Source organism: Argopecten irradians, chromosome 14, assembly GCF_041381155.1.
Source record: "Argopecten irradians isolate NY chromosome 14, Ai_NY, whole genome shotgun sequence".
NCBI classification, from domain to species: Eukaryota; Metazoa; Mollusca; class Bivalvia; order Pectinida; family Pectinidae; genus Argopecten; species Argopecten irradians.
Window position 1 is genome coordinate 9,059,183 of NC_091147.1, and position 15,799 is coordinate 9,074,981.

The following is a 15,799-nucleotide window of genomic DNA, read 5'->3' on the forward strand; positions in this document are numbered from 1 at the left end:
ACAAAAATCATTGTGTTCTTACATACTGTATTTTGCCTAATAATCCACCTGGTCAGTTACAGAATTAGAGCTTAAAAGGGGGGCTTATTGGTTCGAATAACGTAATACTGAAACAAACGAATAGTTTTGTGAGATACTTCCATGTCATTATAGATATTTTAAATGATTAAATCCTCGATAACCCAAGCGATGTATACATGTACAGTAACATAACTCAGTTATTAATTTGTTTCTGACACTGTGAAGGAGACGTGTTTTAGCGCAGAAATGTTAACTTATAACAGTTAAATTATTAAGTTTACAGTATTTTATATGTTAAGATTACAAAGCTGCGTAGTTTAAGTTGTATTTATTGAACGACTACAAATATCAAACATTATAATTTTGGCAATCGTAGGAAAATAAGGTTATTCTCAATACTTTCAAAGTTAATTTGGTAATTCTAATAGATAGATACCTGAATTGCAAGACACAAATGGGTTTTTGTTTGTTTGTTTGAGTTTTACGGCCCATCGACAACACAAATGGGTCAACCTATGTGTATGGTTCTAAGTCACAATTAAAAAAATAGGAAATTAAACGTCGGAATTGGGGTAAAATGGAAATATATTGAATCATTAAGTATGTTATCTCGTGTTTACCACTGTCATAATTTATTTTGGTGTTAATCTTCATTGACTCTTTGACGATGCATTTGAAGGGATCGAATGTGTCATCATCGACGACACTCTTTTTGAGTAGTTCCTCCCCTTCTTGTATAACAATAACAAAGTCTACGTATATGTAGTTTTAGATTTAAGTGATAGGTTATTAACATCACACCTCTTGATAACTTATTGGTTGCATGTAATTCTTTGTCTTGGGTTACTCTCTCACAATTACCTTTAACTAATAAATAAAACTAGACGGTAAGTTGATTGTGATTATCTGAGACAATAGTGTGTGTTGTATCCTAGATAGTATGCTGTGTGTTTTAATTAGTATTGTATTCATTTACAACATGCTTTAGATAATGTAACGTTCGATAATTTTAACAATGAAATGCAGATTCCCGTATACTTGAGCTCTATACTCATTTCCAGGACTCGATGTTTTAAAGGGGTTAATGTAAGTTCGTAACATTGTCCATAATTGTGTCACTTAGTCTTAAACTGAAAAGTTGTGATCATATTCTATTACATATAGCAATAGATTTCTATATTTTCACAAGTACATGTGTACCCTTACGATACACAGACATAGAACGTTATGAATATACTTTAAGATCATTTATGTGAATATGTGTATCCAAGTTTTCCTTTTGTTTGTAGAATTCTACACAAAATAATTTAGTGCTTAAAACGGTCCATTGAAGTCTGTTGTGCAAAGCTCCTGTTACAGTAACGAATTTCCATTACCTTTATCATAGATACGACGTGCTAATCTATTGTATTTATATTTTTACCTGCTAACATAGAGCTAACAGGACGTACGGACGGTAAGTTTAAGCTAGACTGACGACAACTGTCTCTAACAGTACTGGTCGGATTTACTTAATGTGTTTGATGTGAATTTAGCTAAAAATCATAACGTGTGTGTAGTGTCTATTAGTAGATTAGAATTACAGTGTATTTTATATAGAGTAAGAGTAGCTTGATTTTTGACCTACTAATTTTTCTAACGTCACTTTCAAACGTTTTAACGAACAACATAATACATACTGGTTGTACGTGAATGTCATGCATACAAAACATTTCGATTGTTTTCCAAAGTATTATAGCTACTTTTTTAATTAATATTATTAAAATGAGGGCAAACATTTTTGGTTTTAACTACTTTTTGTTAGCTCTCCTATTCGAAGATTAGGGGGAGCTAATGTTGTCACCCCGGTTTGTTTTGTTTGTTTGTTTGAGTTTTACGGCCCATCGACAACTAAGGTCATTTAGGGCCAAACTACAAGTCGGGCATCAATATCAGGGAAAAAAGTCAGGGTAAGAAAAGGCAAGTCACCCCGGCGTCGGCGTCAGCGTTGGCGTCCCATTTCACGTTAAAGGTTTTGAGCAAGTTTCTGTTTCGTCAATTGTTTAAGCTTAAGTCATCATAAATGTTTAAGATTTATTTTCCTAATGTGTATGGATGCTGAACGTGATAATACAACCAATTTGGGACCCTTTTGGTTTTTTTTTGAGTCTGTTAATTTGTCATATTTCCATGTTAAAGTTGGCCCTTTAGGGGTTTTTTGAGTCTGTTAATTTGTCATATTTCCATGTTAAGGTTTTTGAGCAAGTTCCTATTTTGTCAATTGTTTAAGCTTAAGTCATCATAAATGTTTATGATTTTATTTTCCTAATGTGTATGGATGCTGAACGTGATAATACAACCAATTTGGGGCCCTTAAGGGTTTTTTTGAGTCTTTTAATTTGTCATATTTCTATGTTTAAATAGTAAATACTTGAACATCAACTTCTTCTGAATAGGCGAGCTTTGCTGTTCTCCAACAGCTCTTGTTATTATTTCATTTTAAATTCAAAACTATTTTATGGATTTTTAACGATACATAAATGTTAAATTCATTTTGATATTTTGAATAAACGCAAATTTAAAAATATGTTTCTCGAATTTAGAAAATTAGTTTTTGGTAGACTGTCTTTTTAGTGAATGATCTTGTTAAATATTGCAAAATGCTCTAATTCTTGTGACAGTTTTAAGTTGTTTCTTATAAGAAATTCGTCTATTGCCCTATTGTTATTTGCGTTGGGTTTGGAAATGTTCTCGGTAATACGACTAGCTGTATGTGTAACACGTGAGATTTTTCAATTAATAACTTCTGTTTCAGTATTCAATTGCATTTGTATAGTAGAATTAGAATAAGTTCCATCGAATATCAATATTCGCACGCTTACATGTATTGCTTCATTGGCTTCCAAATTTTAGTTCTTTTGTTATATTCGGTCTTGTTCAACTTCGTGTCAAGAAACATTTATATATGTATTAGATTTATTACGAACCATTAGACAGCACATGAAACGTTTGAAAGAGGCATTTAAGCTATATTGAGTATTTCTTTTTTACTAAAAACCCATTTTTGAAATGGTAAAACAGTTCCGATTAAAGATACTGTATTTGGTTGTGCGGAGAATCCATGAATTTGCTTTTACCATAGATTAGTAGTGCCAAGAATATGGGTTTCATAATGCAGACATATATTTTGTAGGTAATAGGAGGCTATGTCGCTGAATTTTTTGTTCAGCTTATACTATTTCTTATTTTAGGAATATATATGTATTAATATGTTTATGTAAATTTACCAGCTTATCAAGCTTGTATTAATACAGATACATGTACGCATTTACGGAATTAAGTCCTTTTAATTTAAAAATGCAAATAAATGTCATCGAATATTTACCAAATAATTTGTACGTAGGTATTTGATAGTTTTTCTATCATGATTGTTCCTACTTGCACATTTTTGTGTCTACTTTTGATTAAAGACACATGAACCAGGACTTCTGGCCCAAAGAATGGCTGTAACGACAATCGTTACCAGATTCACTATACCGACACGTTTGTTACCAGCAGTATGTTACCTGTAAACAGAAATGATAGTCTAGAATACTTAAGTAGCGTGATGTAATTAATGTACCGTTTGCATTGTTATTTGTTTTTGTTACAGAGACGGTCCGAATCAAACGTACCTTTGACGGAGAATATGTTGAAGAAGACCTACTATATGAATCGTGCATCAGACTGCATGCCGCTGTCCTACACCTCTACCAGCTCTTGATTAAACACTTCGTCTCATGAACTACTTAATATATACCATCGATCATTTAATCAGACGGAGTACTGAACGACCAACACATATTTATTAAATACTTTATAACTAAAAATTGGCTGACGTATCAAAATAGTTTTTTTCATGGAAGCGGTAGAAAATCTACCACCTGTATTGATTTGACCAAATGGTCTGATGAATTCAGTCCAACAAACTGTTTAGACTATACTAGATAGGGCATTAATTCACGATGCGATAGTCTGTCGTCCACTGATTTCTGGGCATAGAATATACATTCATTTTTTTAAAGAAAATGTTTCGTGTGTGTAATTACATTCCGAGGAAATGGAATCGATATCGTAAACGGAGTTGTTGAAAGTGATAATGTAGAAATATCTAAATTAGAGGTATGGTGTATGATACCCCATATGATACATTATCTTATTGAGACTGTACACAAATTACAAAAGGAGTGCTGTAATACATATCAATTTATTTACATCCCATATCTTATCGAGACTGTACACAAATTACAAAAGGAGTGCTGTAATACATATCAATTTATTTACATCATATCTTAAGCTTAGCGACACTGTACAGTGTATAGTGTTATTTATTTAATCATTTATTGGTTTAACTTCATATTTTAATCCCACCAGCTTCTCTTACGCAATCCATCACCGTAGAGTTTACGGAAGAGATCATGACAGAGTGTAATGGTAGATAAACGTCATTTTTTTGTTTCCTGTTTCTAGATTCCTGATTATATTCGCTGTTGTATTTCCAAAGAATCTTTATTCAAAATGCATAGTCAAGAAAAGGTTTTTCTGATTTAGTCCCTGTGAATACTGTTTAGTGGAAATGTTTTATGATTAAGAATCACGTTATATTTTATTTGGAATTAATTCACAACTACATGTTTATGTTTTGGGGATCGCATTTGATCATGGTCAAAACTTCGATGTCGTTTTTTAATTGCGCACAAATTGTTATTTGTCATCACAAAAACAAAAGTAAGTTTATTCAAATTGTCGTTATGATAAAGATAATCGTGGACAAAATGCATACATCTTTTTTATACGATGGTACGTCACATAACTAGAAAAAACAGCAAGTTTTTGTATATTGTTGTTGTGATAACGTCAACATGAAGATTACAAATTGTGATAATGTTCTATGCAAGCTATTGTGTTAAAATTAATTCCGTCTGTATTTGTCATCATATCACTGCTATTCGAAATACCATGGCCTCTACAATTTGTATATATCAGAGTATGAATGTCGTGTTTTATTTTTTCTTTGTGTATTTATAATGAAGACTTGTGCAATTTAAAGGACATGCAATTGTTTTGTTCGACATTAGAAATTATTTTGTTTGTAAATAATATATTTATCCACATGTACATTGAAATATATGTCTCACGAATTATTTTATAGATTACAATTTTATATTTAACTTTTATTTTTATATTGATTGATTGAACTGTTGATTTCACTCCATGATTACACACCTGTTTCCTTTATTTCGTGCGTTGTGAGAAATCCTTTTGCATAGTGCTACAAAATTATTTTAGATTTTGTAAATAGTAATGTAAACGTCGGTTAATGTCGGAGAATTTTTTATGTTTGAAAAATATTTTAAACCAATTAAGTACCTTGTATATCAAAAGTTAGTCCCCATATTTGCTTGAATTTGCCGATTTTTTTTATCAGTTATAATATCAAGTCGATACATACAACTCGTATGCGACTGAAGCCATTTTGTGCAACATCTCGGCACGTTCGAAGGGTAACACCAAAATTATTTGACCATTCCTTCTACCCTAAATTCAACCAAAGACATATCAATATGTTTCTGTATATACGTTGTAGGTAATATTACTTGAGACTACTTTGTTTTCACGAGAAAAAAATGTTCTCTTAATTTCGTATGAGAGCTCGGACGCGAATTTAAATGCTATGCGAATATTTGAATATATATCGTATAAATGAATGGAAGACCGTAATCGCGAATTTGTATAATCGCGAATATGTTGAATATGTTGAATATACATATAACAAGACTCGAAATAATGTATACGCAAAAATAAAGTGGGTTACAGTATGTTACTCACTGCTGAAATACCATTACAAAAATTGCTTATCGTGCCGGTGTGAAAATAAATATTCCGTCTTTGAACATTTGAGTAACCTCCCATGCAGGTAGGGATCCATTATGACGTCATTATCTTTTGGGTGAAACTCGCGTCGTTTTCTCTTAAAATATGACGTTACGCTTGTAAACAGATGACGTCACAATAATTACCTACCCGCAAGTGCAGATAACTCTGTGATATGGAAATGCGGAATATTGGATATCATGACATACATTCCAATTTTATGCTCATTATAACACCAGTAATGATACTGGAGGAAATGCTCACTTTTGTATTTTTATGAGACATCTTACATACGTCCTGTATCTCTGTTTCACTTCTGTTTCACCTTTAATGAAATAAGTCTTTATCGTTAGAAAATTTGTTCTTGACTTAGATAACTAGAAAAACCATTTTATCTGGCTTTTTTGGATGAATGCTATACGTTTTTATTACTGTAGTTAATATTCACTCGGATATATACATGTATGATACCATTTTCACCAGTTGCTCTTTTCTCGGATAAATGTAATTACAAGTTTACTATAGTTCACTAGTTTACTTAGATAAATGAAATAGCATCATAGTTAGATACGTATATATGTATTTTTATTCATAAATAGGTAATAGCTAGATACATTTATAATAACTCCGTATTCTATATTGAAAGATCTAGTTGCTATGCAGCATATTACTATAATCATTTTGAAAGGGAATACCTTTACCAGAAATGCAGCATACCACTATATCATTTGTGGAAAGGAATACATATAGCAAAAATGTAGCATACCACTATATCATTTGTGAATAGGAGTACCTATACAAAAATGCAGCATATCACTACATCATTTGTGAAAAGAAAAACCTGTACCAAAAATGCGCAACACATTTGCCAAAGTAATTCCCATAGTTCAGTAATAATTCGTGTAAGCAGCGATTTAAGAACATGCGGAGTGTTGTGTTTATACCGATAAATATATATGTATGGCGACATGGAAATTATTAAGGAGCAAATTACCATATTAAATATATAACAAAATGCTTACTGAAAATTAGCTTGGTTTAATGAGCATTGTATACAGAGAACTTCTTTGTATTTAGTAGAGAATCGTTTGATTTTTTTAAAAATTTATTTTCATTATTTATTTCTGGTTTTGTGAATGATGTGATTGATGATTTTTTATTACTGTTATATCTTCCTGTGATCATGTGTTGGAAAGTGCATGTATTTAAATAACATCCAGGGTGCTGATGACCTTGACCTTTTATTCAATTACTGGTCATAGAAGCAGATAACTATATCATGAAAAGACGGAGACTTTTCTTTAACATATCAAACATTTGCCCCAGTGACATGGTGAGATGTAAATAGTGTTTAATTTTATTATTGTCTTAAAATCAATAATACCTCCGATTGGTCAGAAAGACCTTGTGATAATGTTCGAATTAATATATTTTTATGTTTTAGTGCTTAACATAACGAGTTTATGCAAAGATGGTTTACAGTTAATTAAGAAATAAAATATATTGTATGCTTTGCTTCTGTCGTTGTTATTTATTTATTACCTTACTGCCAAATTTCCACTAAATGCCAATGTGATATTGATGCAAATGAGAAAATATGTTTCATAGTATTTTATAAACATCAGTTGCAATTTTTTAAAACCTCAATAATTTTTTTGCTCCAACGCCGACGAATAGTACTTTTTCTCTATCAAAAACCGGAGCAGAAGAATTAGTATTTTCCATTCAATTACAAATGTTACTTATTTACGCCAATATATTTTAATTAAAGGTACACATAGTAAAATAATTAATTGCGTTCCGAAAAATAGCCATGACACTATGCCCTATAGGGATCAACCAACTAAATGAAAAAAGGCCTTCGAAATGGCCCCTGTGTATACAAGATTGAGCCCAGGATAGAATTTTAACCCGGCCGCTGATTGGCTGGCTAATTATGAATTTCAAAAGTAAAAATGTTTTCTGACAGGTAATTAATCCTAGATAACCATGATATGAATTTGGAAATTCATATTGAGATTTAGGTTCAAAATATCAACTTTGATAATGAATAGGTAAAAGCATTAGAATTTCAGGATTTTTTAATGCAAAATGCGCCTGATTTCAATAAAGCTACCCTGGTTGGAGTTTGAGCAGATTAATTATAGAACACAACAGCTAACTAATATTCCTTTGTTTTAATAATACAATACAAAACTTAAACAAAGTTTAACACTGTGGTCTATGTAAAATCATTTAGTTGGTTGCTCTCTATATGGAATTAAGTACTGATTGTGCATGCACCAAAGCAAAATAAATTAAAATGAAATTTACAAATCTAAAATTATGTATTTTTGTGTTAGACACATACAAACAACAATTAATGTCCATATGATTGGTATCGCTTATTCTTTATCTGCGATGGAGCATCTTTAATATGTCTTTATTGATTTTTCTTCAAAATCTTCCCTAGTGAAAGACGATATCAGTTGATGAAAATAAAATATCACTTCATTGGACTGTGACAAAAAGGGAAAGTCCCTTTCAAACATTGAGAAACAACAGATGAGGACTAGTTGATGATATCTTTGACTCTAAAATGTTAATCCACTGTAAATGGCAGCAGGATTTCAGTTATCCTATTTTTATATGATTTCGTAAACTGTCGACATCAAAATAACTCAAAATCTGTAAAATTTCATTCGGAATAAGTTTTTGTAACTCAGCTGCTTTCGTGTCTATTTAATTTAGCCATCTCCATTTTAAAACAGGTTTGCGAAGATTAACATGCGTAGATATAAAATGTGAATGGAAATTCTTTTCAAAATATATGGTATAGATATCAATTCGGGGAGATAATCTTTCACAATTTAATTGTGATCGCGAAAGTAAATCGCTTGCGCGCAATAAGTTGGGTTTCCAGTGTATCATACCTGTATATATTTAAAGCGACTTCCTATCAACTAACGGCAATCAGAATATGAGTTTGTCACTTCTGATCATTGTTCGCTTAAAACTGCTTCTAATAAAGGTAACAAAAAACTACCTGTGTATTGGTGCCTTATTACTGATTTGCTTTCTGGAAATATTATCACTTGACACATTTTGGTAGTCAAATGTCTTTTTGGACACTCTAGCTGAATATCGTCAAACTCCGGCTTGTTTGTACGTAAACCTCACCTAAGCAGTTTTGGGATTTCGAAACTTAGTATTACTTTGTCTCTGCATTATGGAAATTTATCAAGATTTTCAATATATTTTGAATAATTAAATTATTACTGCTAGGCATCAAACACAAAAAGAAAGATGAGTTATATGACGTAATGTATAGGTTCGATACGGACTAATGAATTTCGATCTCCGCCATTCAAGCAGTTTACATGTAGCATGCATCATTTGAAGTATTTATCACTTTTCATAAATATACATTGATATTACACAGGAAAAAGTGCATACGCGTTTTACGTACGTTATAAAACGCATGTTGAGGACCACGCATGTAAAACGTACGTACGAAACGTATGTAATACATGTGTTAAACATGCGTAATACGCATGGTAAACAGACGTAAAACGTAAACGCATGTAAAACGGACGTATCAAAACATGTGTTATACATACGTTTGATCATATTACAACATTTACATTGTCTTTGAAGTTGCACCATACATTTGTCATTTTCAAAAGTAAAGTTTAATTCCATTTTATTTGTATTTTCGGTTCCTCTCTAATGACTGATATTTTTTTCATACATAGTATGTTGTATTTACAAACGAGTGACTACATTGATAAATTTCTTAATCTTAGGATGATTTTATTTTTCCTACATCCATTTGTCCTTAACGTCACTTTATCACTTACATTTTAAAGGCTAAAATCTTTACTGAAGTCGTTTGGAATAAAGCGCTGGTCATATGTATTCAGAGCATTAGTCTTCAAAACTGTTAAAATTTAAATTTAAAAAGACGGAATCCACATTAGCGGTTTTGTTTCTGTTCACAATCAGTAGATGTACATATAATTGTAGACCTACATGTATCATCATACGATATTGAAGCTGCTTTATTCTATCATGAGGCTAATATGAGGTTCACTATAAGTTGGTAGAAGACATATATAGATAAAATGAAACCAAACCATAGAGGCTATTAAACATATATTTGCATATTGGAGTATCATTTAAAAAAAAAAAGAAAAAAAAGCATTGCAGGTCTTTAATAACATTGATAAAACTAATGTTTTACGTGTAACTATTTGGGTTATTTTAACAGACGCCCGTTTTACATGTGGTGGAAAACAAACGTACGTAAAACATATGTTAAACATACGTTTAACGTATGTTTTTTCAAACGTATGTAAAACATGCGTTGCACTTTTTGCTGTGTATCACATTCTGGACGATATGTTTGGACTCGTGCCATAATTATTTTACAACGACTTAATCATATATATGTCTCACATACTTATAGTGCCCCCTCTCCCTTAATAGGTCTCATCTAAACATTTAACTATCTAACATTGACAAAATATTCGTGCAAGAATTATCCCCAGCAGGCGTATCATAACAAAGGACGCAGTGGATAGCAATCAACTTACTACATGTAAACTACAAATCAATAGATTTTTATACGATTATCGGATGGAATGGAAATAAAAGAGTTAATTTCATATACTTTAATATATCACTGCTGTTATCAATTTCAGTTTCTATAGAGCAAACATGGAAAAACAAGTAAACTGTGTCAACCTTCTCGTTACGAGTACCGAAATCAAGAATGGCACTGATCCGCGGTACCAAATAGGCTGGATATTTTTTCAAAGTAATGTTGAAACGCCTGGATATTCCGCATTTGCATATTACAGAGTTCCCTCCCTTTCGGGGATGTATATATTGTGAATAAAATTGATGAAGTTTTCTCTATGACATCACAATCAAAACCTATCCGCAAGAACAGATAACTCTGTAATATATATGCAAATCCAAAACAATTTCTGTCAAACTGCGCACTCCTGTGTAATCTCCCATCCTGAAAGTCGACATTCATATCCACATCAGCACCGAAACACACGTACACAAGCGTCTTGCCTTAAAGAATATATGTCATGTAAAATAAATCACAGCGATTGGATAAAACGGACGGATTGTAACAGTAATATCTTCTATCAAAAATGGCTGCAGAAAGTTTTCTTGCTGGTTATTATAAAACGATGTGTTTGCTACGTAGAAATAGTTACTTCATCGTTAAGAGATAATTTCTTTTCCGTTGAATCGGCCTGCAATATAAAACAAAATGGTGCCTTTTAATGTAAGTCGAGTCATTATAATTTAGATGCTATATATATTAAGCTGAATTTTGTTATCAAGGATCACCCGGATAAACCAAGAGTGTGTATATTACCTTAGAATCCACGATAAACTGTTTTAATTAAGTTCATGTATAAAAATTTAGAAATCATTAAACATTAATTATTAGATTCAGATTAATCAATGTCACAGATAGGGAAATGTGATTATTAGAGGAATGATATCTCTATATATATTAAATTTTTAGATAAAACAGGGGGATTATATTAATACTTTATAGATAAAAAGGGAAAAACTACAAACTTACTACATAATGTACAACAATTTCAGGTTCTTCATATTTAGATAACTTTGCTTTCCTTTTCCTTGCCCGTCTCAATTCTTCTTCAGCTTCTAGTTTTTCCTCGAATGCCTTTAAGGCCCGTTTCCGGAGTGGCCGTAGGTAAGGATTATTGTGTAATGTGTACAGTAGCTGCCATCGATGTTGTACCTTTCGTTTTCGTCTACTTTCGTTTTCTAAAAAATGTAGATCTGAAACATAATTTATTGATTTAATTGATAACTAGACCCATCATTTCGTACACTGAACATACGTTGTATCGTGACATTGATATACTTTTGCATTTTGGCATACTTTTGCAGTTTGGCAACATAAAGTATGAGCTTATTACTGCAAACGTTTTTAATGCAAAAAATAGATAGCCATCCTCGATATTCCTGGAATAACATTAACTTTGTCATAGCAAAGCTGAAGGTTTGTTTGCGGCAACAGATAACATAGAAAGTTTGGTCCTTTAATGTACGTCAAAAGAATTGAATATCGGTACATTATGTGACTTTGAAGTTTTGCGCCGCTCTCTGTTAATCTTAAAGATTGGAAGACTGTAAGCCTGTGATTGATCATGTTTTTTCTGCTGAATTGCTTTCAATCTTGCTATGACATAGTCAACTCCTGGGATATCGCTATAATGAAAGTAACTCCTGGGATATCGGGGGTGATATGAATTTTTCATTGCTTTAAACACAAATGATATATTGTTATATATAATTATTTTAGTAAAGGCTTAAAGTGTCATCATTTACACTCGTTTTAAGTACTTAATTTGTTACAGTGTTAATATAAAAGTACCTATTGCTTTCTCGGTGTTTTCTGAGTCTGATGACGTTGTTAGTTCCGTGGACGGGGTAGTATTTTCTCTATGTGGAACATATATTTGAAGGATTGATATAAACACCAATACCACTGGGTGCCTTTGTGCGTTCTCCATATGTAAGAATCCTACAAAGGCGTCAAAACCTGAAAAGCAGAATAGGACAGACATTGAATGGTTTCAATGGACTTCAGGTTTAAATGGGATTAGTGTTGGGTCGGGACATAGTACCCGAAACCCTCAACCTTTTGTTTTCGAATTGGAACCCCAACAGGGGTAATTGCGAGGATTGTGTTTTTTCCTGGTTACTCCGGCTTTCCTCCATCTCCTAAATCCGACATGTCCTTAACATATCCTACCTGTTTATCGGACGATAACCTAATAAGCTAAGGACCAATGCAAAGAACAGAGAAACAATCAAGAAACAATAAAAAATCGAAGTTATGAATCAAAGAATAACCTTTTGAAAAATCGTATGAAATTCTTCTGAAATAAGCAAAATATATGCTGGTATTATATATGCTCTTCAGATGAAGATATCTTCTCCGCAATACATTATGAACTTTGGGCGTTGAAAATTATATAATAGGCTGGCCTTACCCGGATCAAATAATTGAAATCGTCTGGGTAGTGTGGAATGGTCAAGTCTACCCAGAAATAAAGCTCCTAGTATGATGGACTTGATAATCCTCATCAGACAAGAAACGAGTCCGAGGAAAATGTTGTAGTAGAACATGAAGTAGGTAAACACAAAGAAACCACGTCTGAAACAAAAACAAAAATACACTCTGTATACCTTGGTTTTGTCTGATGCTTCAAGGCTCTACTAGAATCTTACATGTTATATGACGATAAAGGTGATCGAATTAGTATTCCGCCTCTAAATCACACCTCTTCTTTACTAGTTCATAAACTATTAATTTGCAGTTGCCAAGCCGTGCCTGCGTGTTATTTTCTAGCTTGTTTCTACTACTGACAGGTACTACATTCGTATAAGAAATTGGAGGACGCTTTATTGCCTTAGTGGTAGAATATTTTTCCCGTTTAATTGTTATTTTATTATCAAAGATTAAAGATTCGTTTTCTAGAAAAATGGTTTCTGATTTTTTTTAATAATTGAAAAGCAAAATAAACAAATAAAAATCAATACGGGAAAAGCAAAATTAACAAAAAAAACTTTCTGTTTGGACCAAAATAGACACATGGCTGTCTTTACATCTAGTGTTTATATATCAATGACATCCAATTAATATGCGACTAATATTCATCATATATCGCCCTACCTGTTATCAATGGCTAGAACTTCATCCCTTTCCTGTAGAAATACCAGCTTGGATATCCAGGTCTGCGCTAGATTGATAAGGATTGTAGTTACGGGGATTGACCTGCGGGTAAATACATATCCAGGATTTTAAAATGTTGAAGAGAGAACATAAAGTGGGGTTTTTTTTTCAATATAAACAACTGTCAAGTTGATTTAATTCATCTTTTAAGGTGCAAGACTTTCGGAAGCGATAAAAACGGACAAGTAATTAACAATGTATGACGGCATTCCGTCTTTGCATAAAACGTAGTTGTCTGCTCTTGAAGGTAAGTATTGGTTCTTAAAACAGACATGATACTCTCGTGTAAATTCAGACGAACTTCGGGTGAAATGTACTTATTAAAACAAGAACTTGCCTGCGTATGGCATCATTTTGTGAACAAGCATTTTAGTCGTTTTCTCTGGATGTAATATGTAGGCCATGGGCTAGGAGGGTCCCACATGCACCCCCCCCCCCCCCAAACCCCAAACCTCCGAACCAATATTTTTCTGAACCCTTATGACCCACTGATCACAAATCAAAATGTTAACATTGCATAAGTTGGGATGAACTTCCGGTTATGACGTCATCAAGGTGGCCGCCATCTCGAATTTGACTAAAAATTGAAAAAATAGTCATAACATTGACATTTTTCAACCGAAGTAGACAAATGAGGTATCAAAATGACCACAATAGAACAACAAATACATATCAGGACCAAAAAAACCAATATATATAGTGATTTCTACGCAGGAAATGAAAAAATCTGAATTTAAGCTCAAAAATGAAGATTTTTTAGCAAATTTTTCATATTTGGCTTGACGCAGCAAAAATGTTTCTCAACAGAAAAAAAATCATTTCTAATAAGTTTTTGACCACTTATCTATCAGTTTAAGCAACGAAAACAACAAAACCAATGTTAACATCGTAAAAATTCCGGTTATGACGTCATCAAAATGGCTACCATATCGAAATTCACTGAAAAATGAAAAATAGTCAGAACATTGACATTTTTCGACTGAAGTAGACAAATGAGGTATCAAAATGACCACAATAGAACAACAAATACATGTCAGGACCAAATAATCCAATATATGTAGTGATTTGAACGCAGGAAATGAAAAAATACGATTTTAAGCTCAAAAATGGTAATTTTTCAGCAATTTTTTTTTTTCATATTTGGCTTGACGCAGCAATATTGTTTCCCAACAACAAATTATTATTCGTTAGCAGTTATTTGACCTCTTATCAATCAGTTAAAACAACAACAACAACAACAACAACAAAAATATATAGAAATGCAAAAGAGAATTGTTGTTATACCATCATTTGGTTTACAAAACATCACCGGATGCGGCATATGATTGTTATTTTTTTCCAAACCACTGACACTACAGTTTCCTGGTGTCTCGGAATTTCCTGAATATAACATTGGCTATTGACGATTTATATCTTAACAAATTTGAACTTAAAGTTGGCTGAATATCTAAGTAGGACTTCAAAATAATTCATTTTCATGTTCGAATTATTGTAGACTAGTAGCCTCTCAAACTGAATTATTACAGCAAAACGCCAACTAATAGCTATAGGGTATCAAATTAAAATTCTGCAAATACCATGACACTTTTCGAAACATGTTGTGTCTTTTAGAATGAACACATCTATTATTTACTTCCTGTGTATAACGTTAGGAAATATAAGATGGTTACTACAGTGTCACATATTTCTTTCACTAGTTCTTAATGATAATCATTTTCGTTGTGCGAGCTTTCTCCCCAGAGTGTCGTCTTCGACCTCGATGACCCGATGTGACATTACATTATCGGGTTACCATCGTGGTTCTAACTTGTCAACCGTCCATGATATAACATCAGAAACATCGGATTCCGGGATGTTGGAGCTCTTCCTCTTTCCTACCTAGTTTCACCTAGATTCACATATCGTATATGATGTTCCAGACTTCCCCGGCATTATGGAAAAGACACCAGATCCACATTCTGCGGAGGGTTGGGTTGGTTCTCCTTAATTCGTATGAAGCACAATTCCTCATTCTTGTGAACCTCAGTAACCATAGGTGGCACAGGTGGATTCTTTGAGGTCATAGATGAGGTCTGCAGTGAAGTTTCAATCTTTGCCAAGTCTGGAAAG

At 32.7% G+C, this 15,799-nt stretch overlaps 2 protein-coding genes and 1 pseudogene across 9 annotated transcripts in view; 1 reads left to right on the forward strand and 2 right to left on the reverse strand.

The window, feature by feature from the left end:
- LOC138307326 (phospholipid-transporting ATPase IF-like) overlaps positions 1–7,008 on the forward strand; it is a 59,200-nt gene extending 52,192 nt beyond the window's left edge. For 3 of the 8 annotated variants that reach the window (XM_069248010.1, XM_069248007.1, XM_069248012.1), the window contains 2 exons: positions 1,457–1,477; positions 3,653–7,008. In XM_069248010.1, the coding sequence (XP_069104111.1) occupies positions 1,457–1,477; positions 3,653–3,680 (49 nt within the window). In that variant the 3' untranslated portion in view covers positions 3,681–7,008. Of the gene's footprint in view, positions 1–1,456; positions 1,478–3,652 lie in introns of those variants that run through there. The other 5 variants (XR_011205968.1, XM_069248008.1, XM_069248009.1 and 2 more) reach the window with 3 other exon arrangements.
- Positions 1–15,799, reverse strand: part of LOC138308258 (uncharacterized) — a 465,904-nt pseudogene that overhangs the window by 78,431 nt on the left and 371,674 nt on the right.
- The window catches only part of LOC138307327 (receptor for retinol uptake stra6-like), a 29,597-nt gene continuing 21,873 nt past the window's right edge, over positions 8,076–15,799 (reverse strand). Inside the window, 5 exon segments of the mRNA XM_069248014.1 lie at positions 8,076–11,165; positions 11,504–11,727; positions 12,326–12,493; positions 12,948–13,111; positions 13,631–13,732. Coding sequence (XP_069104115.1) covers positions 11,109–11,165; positions 11,504–11,727; positions 12,326–12,493; positions 12,948–13,111; positions 13,631–13,732 — 715 coding nt within the window. The 3' untranslated portion in view covers positions 8,076–11,108.